The 21,798-nt window shown below is 29.9% G+C and overlaps 1 protein-coding gene across 1 annotated transcript in view; it reads left to right on the top strand.

The window, feature by feature from the left end:
* The window catches only part of LOC120771104 (heterogeneous nuclear ribonucleoprotein L), a 300,298-nt gene extending 279,170 nt beyond the window's left edge, over nucleotides 1-21,128 (top strand). The window contains 3 exon segments of the mRNA XM_040098946.1: nucleotides 18,306-18,581; nucleotides 18,901-19,105; nucleotides 20,094-21,128. Of these exon segments, the coding sequence (XP_039954880.1) occupies nucleotides 18,306-18,581; nucleotides 18,901-19,105; nucleotides 20,094-20,230 (618 nt within the window). The 3' untranslated portion in view covers nucleotides 20,231-21,128.
* The last annotated feature ends 670 nt before the right edge of the window (nucleotides 21,129-21,798 follow it).

The following is a 21,798-nucleotide window of genomic DNA, read 5'->3' on the forward strand; positions in this document are numbered from 1 at the left end:
ATTGGACCGTATTTTTTCAAAGATGCTGTTGGACGCAACGTTACGGTGAATGGCGATCGCTATCGTTCGATGCTAACAAACTTTTTGTTGCCAAAAATGGAAGAACTGAACTTGGTTGACATGTGGTTTCAATAAGATGGCGCTACATGCCACACAGCTCGCGATTCTATGGCCATTTTGAGGGAAAACTTCGGAGAACAATTCATCTCAAGAAATGGACCCGTAAGTTGGCCACCAAGATCATGCGATTTAACGCCTTTAGACTATTTTTTGTGGGGCTACGTCAAGTCTAAAGTCTACAGAAATAAGCCAGCAACTATTCCAGCTTTGAAGACAACATTTCCGAAGAAATTCGGGCTATTCCGGCCGAAATGCTCGAAAAAGTTGCCCAAAATTGGACTTTCCGAATGGACCACCTAAGACGCAGCCGCGGTCAACATTTAAATGAAATTATCTTCAAAAAGTAAATGTCATGAACCAATCTAACGTTTCAAATAAAGAACCGATGAGATTTTGCAAATTTTATGCGTTTTTTTTTAAAAAAAAGTTATCAAGCTCTTAAAAAATCACCCGATATATTTATTTATTTCATAAAAATTTGTCTATATACATAATTTACCTGGAATATTTGCTAAAAACAATACCATCTACAAAATTTGTCGGAATATTTTTCAATATTATAAATAAAACTTACTTTTTTCAGAAAAAAAAAATTATACAAAAAAATATTTCTAAAGTTTAAAATATTTTTTTTTTTGTATTTTGTACATAATAAAAATTATAATTGAACTAAATAAAATACAATAAAATACTTATATATTAATAATAAAACTAATTTCACTTTTTAAAAATATATTGCAATTGTTTTAAATAAAAAAAATAAATAAAAATCCGATCAACGCGAAAAAAGTGTTATAAAAAAATATGTATGCAAATGTATATAACAAATTATATTTTTTTAATTAATTAATTAATTACCGATTTTTCCTTAATTTTTCCATTAATTTGGTCATAACATTGTTAATAAATTATAAAAAATTATGAACCTAGTAGGGACGATAGCCAGGCGTTTTGTGAACATTAAAAAACAATTAAGCAAATCGGTTGAGTAGTTCGACCGGAATCATGTCCGCCAGTTTAAAAAAGTGTTGTGAAAAACGCGTTTCAAGTTTGAGGTACTGGTGTGTACTGTACCAGGTGTGCACTCCGAGCGCTCCGAACGTCGAGCGGTATTATTATTTTTGGACCTTTTTCGAAACCTTCCAATGGTAAAGTGGGTTTCTACATTAATTCTAAGGGTATAAGGAAACAGAAAATGCAAATTTTTTTTTTTTTTTAAGATTATCCTACTGACACTTTAAAAGAAACGTGCACATGCATCATAGCATTGCACTTTCAATCCACTAACAAATTTCCTATTTCCTCTAAGGAACCGTCACCCACCCTGAAACCGCTTTCGCATTTCTTCGGCGTTCCACATTACCTGCGTCCAGGTCCCATTTTTTTCCACCGTGAACATTTTCTGTTTAATTCTTAAAATTCGTCCGGTTTCTAATTTCGAATGCTAGTAAGTGGATCGGCGTGCTTCCGCTTTTTGACTACACTCCTTCCCCTTTAACTGTGTGGTATGCCTCAGAGCAGCTGAGCAATACGTTTTTTCTAGGGTTTTTTTCCTCACTGAGTCCCATAACGTTACTCCGTAGAGCAAGACATTCAGTGTGGTCGACAGTAGAAGCTTCCCTTTCTCCTGTGTTGATCTTCCGATGTTGGCCATTAGCCTTCTAAGTTGGAAAGTTCTCCCAAATGCCTTTTCTGCAGCATTTTGGGTTTGTGAGCCTAATTTTACAGCCAGGCAATTGGCAATTTTTTTCAACATTTTGATTATTATTATTATACTCTCGCAACAAAGTTGCTAAGGAGAGTATTATAGTTTTGTTCACATAACGGTTGTTTGTAAGTCCTAAAACTAAAAGAGTCAGATATAGGGTTATATATACCAAAGTGATCAGGGCGACGAGTAGAGTCGAAATCCGGATGTCTGTCTGCCGTCCGTCCGTCTGTCCGTCCATCTGTCCGTGCAAGCTGTAACTTGAGTAAAAATTGATATATCATGATAAAACTTGGTTTATTTCTTGGCTCCATAAGAAGGTTAAGTTCGAAGATGGGCAAAATCGGCCCACTGCCACGCCCACAAAATGGCGGAAACCGAAAACCTATAAAGTGTCATAACTAAGCCATAAATAAAGATATTAAAGTGAAATTTGGCACAAAGGATCACATTTGGGAGGGGCATATTTGGACTTAGTTTTTTTGGTAAAGTGGGCGTGGCCCCGCCCCCTACTAAGTTTTTTGTACATATCTCGGAAACTACGATAGCTATGTCAACCAAATTCTACAAAGTCGTTACCTTCAGGCATTTCCATATACAGTTCAAAAATGGAAGAAATCGGATAATAACCACGCCCACCTCCCATACAAAGATTATGTTGAAAATCACTAAAAGTGCGTTAACCGACTAACAAAAAACGTCAGACACACTAAATTTTACGGAAGAAATGGCAGAAGGAAGCTGCACCCAGGCTTTTTTTAAAAATTGAAAATGGGCGTGACGTCGCCCACTTATGGACCAAAAACCATATCTCGGAAACTACTTGAACGATTTCAATGAAATTCAGTATATATTTAATATTTTCTTAACACCCTAATGGTATGTACAAAATATGGGTGAAATCGGTTCACAACCACGCCTTCTTCCAACGCTACTTTGAATTCCATCTGATGATATAATATATACATTAGGAACCAATGATGATAGCGGAATAAAACTTTACACAAATACGGTATTTGAAAAATATGTAAATGACGTATAATGAAATCTCGATTATCACTTTATCATGCGAGAGTATAAAATGTTCGGTGACACCCGAACTTAGAGCTTCCTTACTTGTTTTTTCTAAAATTTATTATTACATTTTATTAATATAAATGTCTGATGGCTCTAACATAAAAGTACTTTCATAATCATAGAAAAAATTAAAATAAATTTTTAATAAAAGGAATATTTTAGTAAAAAAATTTTAAATAAAATAATTTAACTTTTTAAGAAAAACAAATTTAAAATAAAAATTTTTTTAGTAAAAAAATATTGTTAAAAATAATTATTTTTTACGAATCAAATTTTGAATTAATTTTTTTTGTAAAAAAAGTTGTAATAAAAATAAGTTTTTTTTTGCAAAATAAATTTGAAATCAAAAAATTTTTTAACTAGTTTTTTTTTGTAAGGTGATTTTCAATGATTCTATATGATGGCAATCAATATTTTCAATATTTTCATAATCAATATTAAACGAATTTTTTGAGTAACATAAATTTGAAATAAAAAATTTTTCTATTAAAAAAAAATGTTAAGAAAAATAATTATTTTTTGCGAATCAAATTTTAAATTGCTTTTTTTGTAAAAAAAATTTTAATAGAAATAAGTTTTTTTTGCAAAATAAATTTTGAATTAAAAATATTTTTTTTTAATTAGTCGTATAAAAAATTTTTATCAAAAAATAAAAATAATAATTTTAATAATTTTTTTTTGCAAAATAAATTTTGAATAAAAATTTTTTTTTTTTTATTTTATAAAAAAATTCTTTTGTAAGGTGCTTTTCAATGATTCGATATGGCAATCAATATTTTCATAATCTTTATAATCAATATAAAAGAATTTTTTGAGTAACATAAATTTGGAATTAAAATAGTGATTTTATTTTAAATTAATTTTCTGATTATTACTTAAAGGAACTTTGAATCCTTTTTTAACTTTTTTTTTTGTTTTGCATTTTCAGAGAAAATTCACCATAGTAACATATTTATATTATCAAAAGATAGAGATTTTCATAAACCTAAAGCCGTAAATTTTTTTTTAATGTTTGATATTTTATCATTAATTTCCAATTTTTTCCTACCATGATTTCTTTGCTTTTAAAAATAATCTACCCTGATCTAATTAACAAATAGCTACTGTTAAAGCGCTAAGTAATTACCCAACTACTCATACATATTTTTTCTCTCAAATTTGTTTTGATCTCACTGACAATATTATAGAGCACATAAAATTACGCTCACTTCCTTCCAACAACTCACCGCCTTAAAAGAGCGAAATAATTAAAAGTTTACCAAATATACTTTAGTTTCAACTATCGCCATGCTTTTATGAATAATATGAGTAGCTGTATGAAATTATGAAACACAAATATTTACGATTTTGTTGCTGCTAACAACAACATGATGTCCTTTGCTGCAGCCTAGCCTCATGCTTTCCTTGACACTCGGCTTCACTATGGCAGATCCAAATTGTCAATTAAATGTGGCACTTAATGGAAACCGAAATATTTCCAACACAACAAATACAAAAACTGTAAGCGAAAAGAAGCTTCCAACAAACGAAATATTTTCAACACAAACAACTACCAAAAACACTACATTAAGAGAAGCAGAAGCTTTCATCATTCCACATTCAAAGCGATGTGGGCAAAAATAAAACTTCCATTATAAATTCTACGAGACAATACGACTAAATAACGAGTGCTTTCACATAAAACTTTCATGCAAGAAAGTTCCGTTAAAAGTTTTTACTGCATTTATTTCTGCAAAAGTGCCGCTTCAGCATAAAAAATTAAACCAATTAAAAGTAGCAAACGCAAAGAGTATTTAAGTGTGCGAGGCTAGAAGAGATAAGAGAGAATAGTGTTTAAAGGGGAGCATTTTCAAAGGAGGGATAGGGCTCTTACAGCAATACAGTGAGCATAATAAATACATATGTACGAGCATATGTGCACACGTGGCTATTAATTTTTATTGCGCATGCCAACAAATAAATTTATGATATTCAACATAAACTATCACAAAGCTAAAGCCAAACGGCTCGATACCATTTCCATGCCCAAATAAATTCTTATTTGATGTGAATATGCTTTATAGGCCCTTTCAAGTGGTTGGCGATGTCAGATATGTATGTTTGTGTATGCAATTAGCTAATATTTGCCTTTGTTTTAGATTTATTTCTTGCTGAAAGTGCTGCAAAAGTATGCATGGCAGCGCCATAAAATTTGATTTTATCACAACTTTTAGCATTTCAACAGCATGTGTGGGGCTGTATTGACATAAACTTCCAATTAATGTACCGTTACTAAACATTTGATCTACCACAGACGTTTGAAATTATATGCTAAGTTTTTTCGATTTTTCCTAATATTTTTCCATAAAGACACCATGACGGTTGAGGGTTAATATTGGAAAATGATTTAAATAAAGAAAAGTGCTGAGTTTAATATTAATCAGTTATTTTAAGTTTAATTCAACCAGTGCTGAACTTAATATTTAACCATAAACAATATTTTTCGATAAATATGCCAAAAAATCAACATAGAATAAATACGACCAATAAAAATTCGATACAAATTCGAAATAATCGATAAAAATTAATCAATAAATACCAATTACGTTCGATAAATAAATAAAGTTAAATACTTGAAAAAATGTATGCCAGAAAATCGATACAAGATAAATGCGATCGATAAAAAATCGATAGAAATACGTGACAATCGATGCAAATTCATCAATAAATGCTAAATACAGTCAATAAGTAACAAAAGTGAAATACTTAAAAATGTATATACCAGAAAATCGATACAAGATAAGCACGATCGATACAAGTTCGTAATTATCGATAACAATTAATCAATAAATCCCAAATACATTCGATAAATAACAAAAGTTAAATACTTGAAAAAATATATGCCAGAAAATAATTACAAGAAAAATACTACAATACTATATATACAAATATGATCGATAGATAACAAAATTTAATTGATTTTAAAAAATGCATGCCAAAAAATCGATAAATATTAAATATTGTCGCTAAATAATCGATAAATAAAAAAATTGTGCAGCCGAATAAACGCGTTTTATACTCATTATAGCCACAGTTCATTATTAATATTGAAATCTGTATTTTTATTGCTTTACTTAAAAAAATAAAAAAAATCAGTTATCAGTAAATTGTAAATATAATCAAAAATCGATAATTAGCTAATGTTTTTACCAAATGCGATTTTGTATTGATTTGCAAAGACATCAAATATAGTAATATTGAAAATATACAACTAACTGTTTTGTTTGCAGAAGGTATACATACATATGTACATACATACAATGTACATTGTTTTGATCGATAATTTGTCGATCTTTGTCAATTCGGATAAATAGATGATATAAAAATTAATTTTTGATTGCTTTTTTTAAACACTGGGACTTAGAGAATTAAAATAGATAAAAAAAAATAATAACAAATAATATTCGAGCCATACAATCGAAAATGATAGATATTTTCGATATACATATGTAAGTAAACTTGATAATTTGCGCATTTTTTACTTCATAAGCGAATTTTCTTTCCATTTGTATCCACTATTAATTGTTAATATTGAAAACAAAATAAAATCTGTAATATGTAGGAAGAATGTTAAAAACTTATTATAATCGGTAATTAAAGTAAATATTTATATCGTTAAATAATCGTTTTTAAAAATTTGTTTAGATAGATTTTAAGGTTTTAAATAATATAATATAAAAACCTGAAGCCACTAAAAACCAATTAAATGAAATGTGTCAAGAAAACATACATTAAAATAATTTGAAAATCATATCAATAATCGGTAACATTAAAATAATTTGAAAATCATATCAATAATCGGTAACTAAATTCCAAATAGATCGATAATTTTTTTTTTTAATTTTTAACATATTAAAAATATTCAAATTAGTGAGCGTCATGTACATACAATTATATTGTCAATAGTTATAAGCTTTTCAAAATGTATTCGTTGAGGAAGTCATTAATCGATAATCGATTAATAACAATGTATGCGAATAATTTTTCAAATTACTTTAAAGCCAAATAACAGCAACAAAATAACATATAGTTTAAGGTGAAAATATTTTCAAAGTAATCGATAACGATAAATTCATCATATGTGGATAAATAATCGATTCTAAAATTTTAATATTATATTTAAAAGAAATTACTTTAAAGCCAAATAACAGCAACAAAATAACATATAGTTTAAGGTGAAAATATTTTCAAAGTAATCGATAACGATAAATTCATCATATGTGGATAAATAATCGATTCTAAAATTTTAATAGCATATTTAAAAGAATTAGTGCTTAATCTAAACCATCATTTCAAATATTATGCAACTTTCTGAAAAACATTTTTTTTTAATAACAATTTTCTGTTAAATTTGTAGGTTTTGTTTGAAAAAAAACCTTTCGATGGCAATCTAGCCCACGAAAGTTAATTTTATAATTAATTTATGCTCATTGAACCTAATTGAACCTAATTGATCGCCAATATATCCAATATAGCATATTACAATGAATATACATCTGTACATATATGCACCCATGCATATGTATGTATATGTGGATCATGAATTAGCAGCAAATTTGCCAATTGCGTCGTCGCTCAGCTCAAGTTACAGGTGTGTGCCGCCATCATACGTTGAGGTTATAAACATGCATCATTGAGCCCCAAAGCGTCGCAATTTGTAACTGTACATTTATATTTGCAAATAACGGTAACTATGTATTAGACCATAATGGCCATGTGACATGAAGCATACCCGCGTAGGCACTAGAGCGAAGCAAGAGAGAGAGAAAAAAAAACGTTGCATATCTCCAGGCGCATTGATGATGTGCTAAAATGCGTATACCAATGGAGCTACAACAACACATGCCTAAAGCCGAACAGTAAATTTGCCATTAGCGCACGCTTACAAACAAGCATATCTAAGCGCATATTTATGCATGTGTATGTGTATATGTAAATATGTATACATACATATATATGCGTTCGAGGAAGTTTAGCATAATGGCTATTGTACCGTTGTTTGTTCGGCAAAAACAATGCCATTGCCTGCCTGTCGTTCATGAAATGCCAATCAGCGTTAATCAATTTGACCTGCCGCAGCTCGGCATTTATCCTTTTAGCAAACACACACACACACACGTAAATAGCTATGCAGTGAGTTGCCACCACTTTGGCCGCAATATGCACTCATCCTGTCCGGTTGGCTTGGCAGAGAGCGGCCCGCAACTCCGCTGTGTGCTATAAATAAGCCAACAACAGTAGAAACACGCGCCACATATATACATATGTTTACGCTTGTGGTAATGCGCATCTGTGTGTGTATGCGTTACATGTCAACGTCATCACAATTAACTTGCCTTTATGCCTTATTTTGCACTGAGCGCATTTTGCTTGTCTTTTTCGGGCGGAGGCTTAATGTTTACAGCATTTTGTTGTTGTTATTTTTGCCGTTAGCCGCTTTGTTTGCCATTTTGCGTCGATATTTGGGTATTGTTTCTTTTCGAAAATTTTCCAAATTTACTGTTATGTGTTTGGTGCGGTGGCAGTGCCGAATTTCCATAGCTTTAGCTTTTTGTTTGCTGTCAGTGCAACCTTTTTTGCTCTTGTTTTTGGCATTTGTGTCGAGATTTGTGCATAGTTTAAGGCGTTTAAGTGCGCACGCACACCGGAGCCTTTGGGCTCACAACCAAATGGGCATATTTTAGCCGCTTTGGGGTATAATGCCCTTTTAAGCAATTTATTATCCAACTTATTTGTCAAACATACACGCATACATGCAAGCCTTTATATGTGTATGTGATCGTATGTGTGTTTTATTAAGCCTATCCGTTCCTTTATTCGGCTTCGATGGGTTCTTAAATTAATTGCTTTTTTCTGCTTGTTTATTTCGGTATTTATGCCATAAATAAATTTTAAAATAAATTAAAGCGATTTATGTACACTCTACTGTTTGTTGTTGTTTTAGTGGCTTTACCTTGTCCTTTTTGCCTGAGTTTGCTGAAAGTGGCGTGTTTGCGTATTTTATCAGGCATTAATCACCTACAGATTAATTTTATTGTTATTGTTGGTACTTTTTTGATGACTAACTAAAGCTACAAATTTCCGAAACAGTAATCAATTATTTTCGAAATAAAAAAGTTTCTTTTCTGGGAAATTGTAAAAAGGCAACTTTGCTTCATTGAGCTCAAAAAAATTTAATGGAGACCTGCCTGCTGCAGAAATTTTATATTTATATCCCTTGAATAAATAATTCTGGAAATTATTTGCATTTCATGATTTTTTAAATACGCGCGTATGTACATACATACATACAAACATATGTACATACATACATACAAACATATGTATATACATACATACTATATGTAAGTTCATCTACCATATTTGCTTTCTTCGGTTATAGCCGAATATTTGCTTTACGCATACTTACTTAATTTCCTTAAAAAGTCAGTCAAGTAGCTTTAGTTTATGCTCATACAGTGAATAAAAAAAATTACAAACATTTTTTTTAGAAAAAAATTTAAACTTGCAAATCCCGCAATTTTCCATACTTTAAAGTTCAGTAAAATGTTAATAGTTTCGGAAAATTTTTCGGGATTACAAAGTTCAATTCACAAAATTTTTCGCAAAATTTTATATATTTTTAAGTACAACGAAATTTTAATAATTTCCAAAAAAATTCGGGATCCCGAAATTTAAATCCCGAATTCCCAATCCCGAAATCATTCAAAATACCAAAAAAAATTTAAACTAAAACTAAATCAATGCAATAAAATGTTAAAAATTTCGTAAAATTTTTCGGGATTCCACATTTCAAAAATACAAATTCCTAAATTCTATATTTTTTTAAGTACAACGAAATTTTAATAATTTTCAAAAAAATTCGGAATCTCGAAATAAAAATTGAACAAACTCGAAAATTTCAGCTATTCAAAATACCAAAAAAAAAATTAAACTAAAACTAAGTCAATACAATAAAATGTTAATAATTTCGGAAAATTTTTCGGGATTCCGAATTTAAAGTTTACAAATCCCGAAATTTTATATATTTTAAGTACAACGAAAATTTAATAAAAAATTCAATTTAACCAATCCCGAAAAATTCAATCGTTTAAAATACCAAAACAGTTTTAAACTTAAACTAAATTAATACAACTAAAGTCTATTAAAACTCAATTCAAAATGGAAAAATTTTTTGTACGTTCTGAAAAAATACGGGATCCCGACAATTACTTTCATCACTACCGAATTTTTAATAATTGTTTAATTAAAAAAAAGTCAAAAAAGTGCTTGTAAGTTAATATAATAAATAGTCTATCAAATATGCCTCCTGCCAATCCCGATATACTGAAATTTTCAAAATAATTATTTTTACACCAATTTTAATAAATAAAATTTCTACTGTTTTAAAACAAAAAAGTCCTCTGTTAAAATATAGAAAAATATAATATTATTCAAAAAAATTTCGGGATCCCGAAATTGAATTTTTCAATCCCGAAATTTTCTATCAAATTCAAACCTACATAAATCAATGCAATTATAATCATTCTATCAAAACTCAACACTAAATGAAAAAAATATCTTATAGTACTTAAATTCGGGATTCCGCAATTAAATTTTACGAATACCGCATTTTTAATGATGATATAGAAAACCCTTGTCAGCTCTTTTTATCCCAAAAATCACATGTCCTATAAAAGTTTTAAACTGCCTTTTCATAACCCAAAAGTGTTTTCAACACAAAAATCAGCTTCACAATACATTTCCAATTCAACCCTCGGCAATACCATTACATAAACAAATAAATTGGTGAAAAGATATCGTGAATTAAGACACGGCTTTGTATGTTTTTGTTGCAGCCAGTACGCCATAAGCGCCGTTACACGCATATGCCACCACTGCTGCGACGTTATTACTTCGCATTCTGTGCGCCATATCTTCTCCCATTTCTCTTTCACATTTCATTTACATTGTTTTTGTCGCTGTCAACGCTTACGAGTAATTAAATTCTGTGTGTTAAATCGCGCGAAAATGTCATAAAGCGGCGAGTGGCAGCGTTGTTGCTGTTGTTGCAGCAGCTGCTTTTTCATTATTATTATGATATTTCTAGTATTTTTGTTGCTATTATTGTGCTTGCGCCTTGATATTTGTCAGGCGACCAAACACAATGCGGCACAAGCAGTTCTAATTTCAGTTTCAGCGCGTTTGTTGGTGTGTGTCCCGCTTCCTCAGCAATTTTGTTGACATAATTGTGTTAATCTGCTTGACTGCCTTTCCAACGCCTTTTCCCTTTCATGCGGCATAAAGCATTTTTTTCTGCATTTCCTATTTGTATTAATAGAACGCTTCATCTGCCGCGCAACGGTTAACTTCTATGTCTGAGCGCGGATATGATTTGGTTGAGTTGTTTTTGTTGTTATGCTTTTCATTTGATTGGCTTCTTCTAGTCTGCGGAGTTGTGGCAGGAAATCGCTAACGTCCTTTCTGTTACTTCTTCGTTTATACCCTGCCCTCATTGCTGCTGTCTGTATTGTTGTTGTTCAAATCGGGCTTCCAACAACATTTCAGCTCAGTCAAATTTTCATGAATGAAAGATTTCATTGTTCTTAAATTGCTGCAGCTTATACTATGGGCGCCTGTGCGTGTGCCTGTGTTTCCTCTATGAATATATGAGAATTCTGTGCGCTGAAGTCGTTCATAAAACTTTATTGCGTTGAAGCCTGATTACATTACTTCTATCAACATTTTATTGACCTGAATGGATTTTAGTAATATATAGACTTTTATTAATATTTTTTGGGAAATATGGAAAATGAAGTTTCTAATTACCAATTGCCTAAGAGATGTATAAGAGCTTCACCTTTTTCAAACTCACCACTGTTTTCCTAAATTGCCCTTAAATTATCTCCCTAAATTGCATAGATTTTAAGCCACCGTCCAGCAGCAAATATGTAGATCTTTTAATGTCAGCAATATCACTGGAAAGGATGTGATATTTTTTTTTTTTTGCGGGTGAGGGGTGGAAAATGCCTTCCGCATCATCGGTGCTATCGTCACAGCAGCGGTATGTGCCACTTGCAGGTCACTAAAAACCCCCCTCTAAGGAACCGACCAGTTTGTGAAATAGTTAAATCATAAACTGGTTCACAGTATATTCTTACAAATGCTTGATTTTGATCATATATATGAAACCAGTTTTACTTCCCTAACTCGAATCATCATGATTCACAAAAAAAAACTTCAAGTTAGAGAGTCTTTGAGTTATGGCAGGAAATTTGTATGAAATTTGACTGCTATTCGAGTCATGAAGAACTTTGAATTATAGAAATTCAAGTTATAGAAGTTCAACTGTATTTTATATGGTCTCCGACGTTTTCTTTCACGTCCTTCAAATCTCGATTTTCCCGCACTTGAACTCTACCCAAACTTGTTGAATTATGGCGACTACAAATGGCTTTAAAACTCAACTGTGGTTTTTGTGGTTTCCAAGCATCGCCTAAGCAATACTATTCCGCTTTTATTAAACTGTTTTTAAGTTAATTCCTTTCAACAAACCGTCATCAGTTACCATCACCAAAATTTCCCTAACTCGAATCAGCATAATTCACAAAAAAAAAAATCGAATGAAAGGGTCTTCGAGTTAAGGAAGGAAATTTGTATGAAATTTGACTGCTATTACCAATTCTTGAGTTCTAGTTATGAAGAACTTCGACAGCTCCGCCTATATGAGGCTGTTTTTAAGTTCATTCCTTTCAACAAACCGACATAAGATACCTCGGTTTCAAACTAGAGCACATCCGACCGACTAACTCAATTAACGACATAATAAAACGGCTTAGCTTTTAAAGTCCATTGAAAACTTAAACTACTTGCCTAGTTTCCAAATGATCCCATCTAAAACGGCCTTTGAAGAATCCTTTGAGAAATTCGACTCAAGTGCAGTAAACTAAAATTAACGATCATAACCTTCTTGGAAACACACAAGTTATATTATTTAGATAGGCGATGACATCTTTTGGTAGAGATTTTCCACTAAATCTGCATATTTTTGTTGCTAAAGCGAAAAACTACTGAGTATCTACGCCGTGAAAAATAAGAGAGAAATCTCTTACAAAGTTTAGTGGTGACTTTTTCAACAAAGACTTTATTGGGAAAATATTTGGTTAACTTCACTCATAGAGAACATCTAAACATCTAAAAAGCATTCACCTTTGCTTAACGGAGTAGGTGCATGGTGAAAATTAGTTTTCAAGAACTAAACTACGAACGAAGTATGGCTTAATTTACACCTTGGGCTCCATTCACTAGCTGGTGTTAATTTGAAGGTAATGATGCCTTGATACAAACTCTTTGTGAGCTGAGCGGAGGAACTTTGTACTTGTATTATAAAGACTGTCGTTTTGCCGTTAACAATCGGTTGGAGCATTACTTTTCCACGACTGTTTGGAGATGTGATTTGGACTATCCGTTTACTAGTGTTTGGATCATGAAACAATACCCAACACACTCAGCACCTTATATGACCTGTAAAGGTCTAAAGAATGCAGTCGTACTAAAGTCTTCTATGTAGCATACTAAGAGTAAGACTGTATTCCATGGAACTTGACAGCTCATATAAGGTACTGAGAGTCTCTGCATATATTTTCATGACCCAAAAAGTAGTCTAGCTTAACCCGCTCATTAGTAGTTGAGTTATTGATTACATAGAAACCAATTCCTGAGTGGTTTTAGTTACAGTTAAGACATGTCTTAGAGAACACCAGTTGCACTTTTTATTGACAAAGTTAGAGATGAAGGTTTAAAAGAGAATTTAAGGGGACTATTGGGTTTAAGGTGCATTACTTGAGTTCGAAAATAGTGTAATTTTTGTGTCAAGACGTAAAATATACGAGTACTTAAAGGAAAATACACCTTTTTGTACTTTAATGTCTAATCCAGTTTAAATAACACTGCTATGCCTAAGGAAAGTGAAATAAATGTTTAGTGGGAAAGTTCAAAGTTTGAAATTTATTGCTGGCACCCATTCCACCATATTCCGCATAGAACTCACTTTTGAAATCTGATTCTCGACATCAGATCTTTGATATATTGCCTACCATGAGCAGGTTTGATTTCCGCATCGAACGAGTGATCCGTCAACTATTTAGACTATAGTACGCTTCACAGTGGCATTCTTTAAAGCATAAAATGGTATTTAAAGATAGATGGGTCAGGTGATCGGTGCCGACAAAAGAGCTGGTTCTAGGAAAAAGGCGTGTTCAAAATTGCATATCGATATCTCAAAACCCGAGAGACTTGCTCGCGTATATACAGATGGACAGACAAAGCTCGTCGCGCTGATCTGTTATAGACATGCGTATATATTATATAGGGTCTCTGACGTGTGGTGCTGGGTGTTACAAACTTTGTGACACACGTAATATAGCCTGTTTAGGGTATACAAATTTCATATATGAACTCGATATCGGAACTTTACACACTAGTACCAGTATTACCAGACAACAACAACTGGCAACTAATTAAATTGCTAATTATGAATATATATTTATAGTTTGTGCTTTTATATACATATATACATATGTATATATAATATTCACCGTTCACAAGGGCTTTTAAATTAAATTGAGATATATGAAAAAGCAAAATCTTCAAAGCAATTGCAATTTAATGCGTTTCGATTACATTAATTGCTGTCGATTGCATGTTGTAATCCGGCAAATGGAAAAGCCTCGGCAACAACAACAATAACAATTTTCATAATGACAACAACAAATGAGCAGCACGTGCTATTGCTTGGATTACAAAGCAATAAAAACTACATGGCAACATACATAAAACTACAACAACAATAACTTTTTACAACAACTACAACATTTCTTTGCAGTAACAGCAGAAAGTTATTGCGATTACAACAACAATATATTGTAACAACAACAACAATTTCTTATAACAACAACAAATTATTGTAACAACAACAGCAAATTATTGTAACAACAACAACAATTTATTGCAACAATAACAGCAAATTATTGTAACAACAACAACAATTTATTGCAATTATAACATTTTAGCGCAGCAACAACAATAACTCACTCTAACAGCAACAACAACAATAACTCATTGTAACAACAACAACAATTTATTGCAACAACAGCCGCTAGTGTGCAGCCGAGCAGCAATTTCGCTGCCAATAAGTGAAAGTGAAAATCTTGAAAGTTGTTACTGGTTGTTGTTTTTGTATTGCATATTGCTGCTGCCTGCCAACAGCACATGCACATGTGTACAAGCAATTTCTAATAAACTTTTTGCACGAGCGTGTTTTGCGGACTTTGCAGCTGGTGCTTGTACGGGAGCGCATTGAACCTGCCGCCGTTGCATGCAACATGCCACACACACACGCATACTACATATCGTTGTACGTGCACATTGTGTGGCAGTAATAAAACGATATCAGCTGCTTTTGATCGATCGACCAAACTCTTGTACACTGCGTCTGTCTGACCATTTCATTGCTCTGCTCGCCAGTCTCGAAAGTTGCATACGTGCCACACAGACATTGCTGCGGCTGTGAAACGCCAGCGCATTCATTTTCATCCATCAATTGCACAGCTAATTACCTTCGGCCACTTTTGGGCCAACCGGCTTTGTTTGTGCACCACCAGCTAACGGTGTCTATAACTTGCCAGCCTGCAATACCTGCTTGCTTAGATACGTGCATTAACTTGCTTTTGGCCATTACAACTAGCGGCTATTGGCCACAAATATGTGGCGGCACGACTTGATACGCTTCGGTATTGCGGTGTGCTTGCCACCGCCAAACTCTTGTCTGCTTGCAACACGCTTGTTGCCACCAAAATCAAAGTTACATTGGCTTTCCGTTTGTAGGTGAATTTCCTTGTTGGTCCGTTTATTGGGAAACTGAGTGCAAGCAAGAAAAAGCGGCAGAGACAAAAACAAAAATCATAAATTGCGCAAACTTAATTAAATCAAAACTATAAAAATGCCGTTGAATTGCATATGAGGCATTTGATTTGTGGTATGGCAGTAAAAATTTTATTTGTGGCGCAATTTTAGCAACATGTTGCGCAACTGGCGCATACATAACATATATGAAATGATTGTAATTGTTAGTTGTTGGAGATTTTCAATGAAATAAAGTTAAAACTGTTGCGAAAGCAAAAGCGATGTGCAAAATGTTGCATAACATTTTTTTGTTTATATTTTTTTTTTTGTTGTAAAATTTTTTTAGTAATTGTTAGAATGAATTTAGTTCAAATATAATAAGAAAGTCCTTAGTGTATATTAAAAATTCTAGCAACATGTTGCGCAACATTTTTTTTGTTGCGAGAAATTTTGTTTTTTTTTAAATAACTGTTATTATGATTTTAATTTAAATAAAATAAAAACTGTAGTTTATAAAAAAAATTCTAGCAACATGTTGCGCAACAACATTTTTTTCATTTGAGTAATATAATTTTTTTTTTCATTGATAGTAATTTTCATTCATTATATGTTCAAATATAAGAAAACAGTATGAATATACAATAATAGAAAACAATAAAAATTCTAGCAACATGTTGCGTAACAATTAATTTTTTGTTTGTTGCGAGAAATATGTTTTTAAACAATTTGTATTACTACTTCAGATGAAATATTAATCTTTAGTGTATAATATAAATTCTAGCAACATGTTGCGCAACAATTAATTTTTTGTTTGTTGCGAGAAATATGTTTTTAAACAATTTGTATTACTACTTCAGATGAAATATTAATCTTTAGTGTATAATATAAATTCTAGCAACATGTTGCAGAATAATTCTATTTTTTTGTAACGAGAAATTTTTTTTTACTAATTGTTATTATGATTTTATTTAAATATTATAAAATAGTATAAAGCGAATAATAAAAACTCAAGCAACATGTTGCGCAACATTTTCTTGTTGCAAGAAATTTATATATTTTAAAAATTTGAAAAGTTAATTTCAAATATGTGCAAAAAATTTTAGCAACATGTTGCGCAACATTAAAAAATATCCTTTTATTTTTCGTGAATAAGGTAGAATTTCGCCAATATAAGACATTGTAGAATTTCAATTTTTTTTTAACTATAGACTGTTAAAAACGAATTTTCACAAAATGTTGCAGAACAAAAAATATTTTCTAAATCAAGTAAAATTATTTGAAGTTTTTTTCTTTAATTCCTTGTAATTTTAATATAACAAATCATGGCAGAAAAAGTAGTATGTTTCATTGAAAGCAGTAAAAGTTCTGGCAATATGTTGCACCGCTTTAAAATATTTCCGAAGCAATCATACTTAAAATTTTCGATATTTAATAGATTTAAAATAATAAAAGCAACATGAATTAGTATTAAAATTATAAGGACGGACAAATAAAAATATATTAAATAAAAGATAAATTAAATATGCTTAGCAACATGATAAGCAACATTTGAATAGAAAAAAAATATTGGCTAAAACAATGAAACATTTTTGTAACAGATTACAAGGACACTAAAAAGGAATTAACTTCGAAATCTGCTTAGCAACATGTTGAGCAACATTTCAGTGTAAACATTTCAGCAAAAAAACATTAAATGTAATTATGAATATAGCTATAAGAGATTATTATAAGGACATTTAACAAGAAATTATTTCAAAATTTGCTTAGCAACATGTTGAGCAACATTTGAATATTAAAATTTTAACAAAATCTAGTAAACATAATTATAAGAAAATACTATAAGGACAATAAATCAGGATTTAATTGCGAAATATGCTTGGCAACATGTTGAGGAACATTTTAGTATGAAAATTTCAGCAAGAGCTTTTAAAGATAATTATAAATATTACTATAAGATGTTATTATAAGGACAATAAAAGAGGAATTACTGCAAAATAGGCTTAGCAACATGTTGAGCAACATTTTGGTACGAAAATTTTAATTAAACATAATTATAAGAAATTACTATAAAGCTAATAAATTAGATATTAAATGCGAAATATGCTTAGCAACATGTTGAGCAACATTTCAGTATAAACATTTCAACAAAGACTATTAAATGTAGTTATAAATATGAAATAACTACGATATATGCTTAGCAACATGTTGAGCAACATTTTGGATAGAAAAATATCAGGAAAAACTACTAAAAATAATCATAAAAGGTTAAAAATTGCATGGAAACTTAGCAAAATGTTGAGCAACATTTAATACATCCAAAAAATGTTTCAATAATTTTTATCAAATAATTGAAAAAATACAAAGTATTAAGAAAACTCATCCAGTGCAATCGCTCTCTGCAACTCTATGAAAAACAAAACAAAAAATTTAAATAATTCATTTTTTACAATATTTTCCCATTTCCTCTCTGCATTTTTAGATTAAATTCCTGAAAACCAAAGAGGGCACCGCCATGGTACAAATGGGCGACTCGGTCGCTGTCGAACGCTGTGTCCAACATTTGAACAACATTCCCGTCGGCAATGGTGGCAAAATCCAGATTGCCTTCTCCAAACAGAATTTCCTGTCCGAAGTTATAAATCCATTTTTATTACCCGATCATACACCCAGTTTTAAGGAGTATACCGGCTCAAAGAATAATCGCTTCCTGTCGCCAGCACAGGCAAGCAAAAATCGCATACAACCACCGAGCAAGGTAAGAACGAATGAAAGGGAAAAGAAATGCAAGAAAATAATTTAGAAAAAATATATATGTACATATACATATGTATGTATGTAAAAGAAAATCTTTAAGGAAAAAAATAAAAAATATGAAAAAAATATGTAAAAAAGAAATTACATTTTCTTATATAAAAATTATAATAAAATATTTAAAGAAAAATATTGTATGAATAAAATATAAATTATATTTATATATATTTTTTTCTCTTTCAATTTTTCGCATATTCATGTAAATATGTAAAATTGTTTGCCATTTTTCTAACCTCACTTTCTGATTTTTTTATGCACCACAGATTCTGCACTTCTTCAACACACCGCCTGGCTTAACCGAAGACCAGCTCATAGGCATTTTCAATATCAAAGAAGTGCCCGCCACATCGGTGCGATTATTCCCACTTAAAACGGAGCGTTCCTCATCGGGACTAATTGAGTTCCCCAATATTTCACAGGCCGTTTTGGCCATCATGAAGTGCAATCATCTGCCAATTGAGGGTAAAGGTGAGTTCATTAAAAGTAATAGATAAAATATGAAAATTTAAAATGTTTTTCAGTGAAAACTAAAATAATTTAAGAAAAAAATAAAACAAAAATAGTGCAAGAAATTAAAAAAATTAAGAAATATTAAAAAATAATTAAGTAAAATTAAGAAAATAAGTTGAGGAAAAAATTAAATTTTTTATCTAAAAAAGGCGAATTTAATATTTTTTGTCAGAAAATTTAAATATTTGCCTGCTTTTAGGCGCTTTTATTTCAATTAAAAAATAAAAAATGTTCTTCATTTAAAACTATTGCTTATATTTAAAAAAAACATGTGCAAAACTCTTTTTTCATTGAAAAAATAAGAAAAATAAAAAAAATTAATTAAACCACCAAAAAGTGTGATGTTAAGAGAAAATTAATTAATTAATTAATTAAGAAAAAAAAAATTTTAAATTAAAAACAGAAAAATTTAAACTAAAAAAAAATTTAAAATACTTAAATTATTAATTTAAATAAAATTAAATATTTAATATTTTTTTAAATAAAAATAAATAAAAATAAAAATTTTACAATTTTAAATTCAAAAATGCTTAAAATTTTAATTTAAGAAAAATTAAATATTTTCTTAAATTAAAAGTAAATTGAAAAAAATTGAATTCAAATTTAAATTAGAAAAAAATTTAAAAATAAATCAATTAAAACATAAAAATGTATTTTGGAAAATTTTTCTTCAAGAAAAATTTAATTGTTTTAATTAAAATAATTTTTTTAATTACAAAAATTTAAAATAAAATTAGAATTAGCACTTTTTATCTCTCATATATGTGTATGCTTAACATTTTCGAAATTTTCCTTTAAGAAAAATTAAATATGTTTTAATTAAAATAATTTTTTTAATTTAAAAAATTTTAAAAATTAAAAATAAAATTAAAATTTACACTATTTATCTATCTCTCACATATGTTTATGCTGAACATTTTTTAATTTTCATTCTCTCCAATTTCAGGTACCAAATTCCCCTTCATCATGAAACTCTGCTTCTCATCGTCGAAGAGCATGAACGGCGCATGGAATAATGCCACCAACGAGGGTATGATCGAGAAAGAGAATGAAGTGGAAGTGAAGCAGGATGTATATAATTGAGATTTAATACAAATTCTCTAAGCTTAAAAAACAACAACAACTACATGAAAATAAACACAACACAACCACAAGCATATAAATATAGAAAAGAGAGGACAACAGTAAATAAATTACAACTACAAAAAAATAAATAATTAAACAAGTCAAATACAACAATAATAAATAACTGCAATTTGAAAGCAAAACAAAACTAAAATGAAAGAAATGCAACGCTGCATGAAGTTGAAAAAGAGAGAGAGAGAGAGCGCGTAGAGAGCAGTGTGCAGCAACGGCAGCAACGCGCAGCATAACGGAATTTTCCTTTTAATTTTTGATATAACAAGCAGACAACAACAACAACAACAGCAAACAACAATTACAACAAAAAATCAAAGGCACTTATTTTTCTAGTAGCATAATTCGTTGGTATTCAAATGAGACAATTTATTGTAAAATTAATTATTATTAATTATTACCATTTACTATTATTACAATTTACTTATTACTTAGCTACATTTAAATTGCATATTACATACATATTATATAATATTTACTTAATTAACGCGCATTTCATTGATGTTTTCGGTTTTGTTAACACACACACATTTACTTTGCATACAAAAACAAAAACAAAAAAATAACTTTTTTGACGAATTTCGACTGGAACAAATGTTCATTAAATACTTAAAACTATGTAGACATACATACAAACACACATAGATGTGCAGAATAGCGCCTTGTATGTGCGGCGCAGGTGTAAAAAGTGCATGCGCGCGCCTAAAAGTATGCTTAGAATTATTTTTTATGCTCAAAGAGCCGCGCGCATCTAATGTACGCGTATTTCCGGCGCCAATTGACTTGTTATATAAACAACTATTGTATTTAAAATTTAGTTTTTAATATTAATTGCATTATTATTTCGCGCACATTACATTTGTTCATTGCATACACACTTATTATACATAATTATTATTATTATTATTATTACATTACATAATATAATTTCGCACCAAAATCATTCGCTTGTTGAAGTTGTAAATTGAAATTGAGTGGACTTTAGTTTTAAATAAATTATAAATAATTATAAAAAATTAAAATTACTTATAATTAATTATATAAAATTATGAAAAATTATAATTAAACATAAAATTGATAAATATTATAATTAATTATAATGTTAAAAAAGTTATGAAAAAATTGTATTAATTATAATTAGTTATAAAATTTAGTTAAAATTTTATAATTAATTAAAAAATTATAATTTGTTAAAAATTTAAATTTTTAAAATAATTAGTTATAAAATTAAATATTTAATTAATTATAATTTTTTCAATTAATTTCAAAAATTTTAATTTTATAACTAATTATAATTAAAAGTTTAATTCTATAATTAATTACATATTTTTTTAATTATAAAAATTTAATTTTATAACTAATTATATTAATTATCAAATTTTTTTAATTATAATTAATTATGATAATTTGAAAAATTATAAAATAAATTACAAAAACAACATGAAAACACTAAACAAAACAAGTATTGCAAAAATAACGAGTTTGAAACATTTAGCCTGAAATATCAAGTATGT

Source organism: Bactrocera tryoni, chromosome 3, assembly GCF_016617805.1.
Source record: "Bactrocera tryoni isolate S06 chromosome 3, CSIRO_BtryS06_freeze2, whole genome shotgun sequence".
Taxonomy (NCBI): domain Eukaryota; kingdom Metazoa; phylum Arthropoda; class Insecta; order Diptera; family Tephritidae; genus Bactrocera; species Bactrocera tryoni.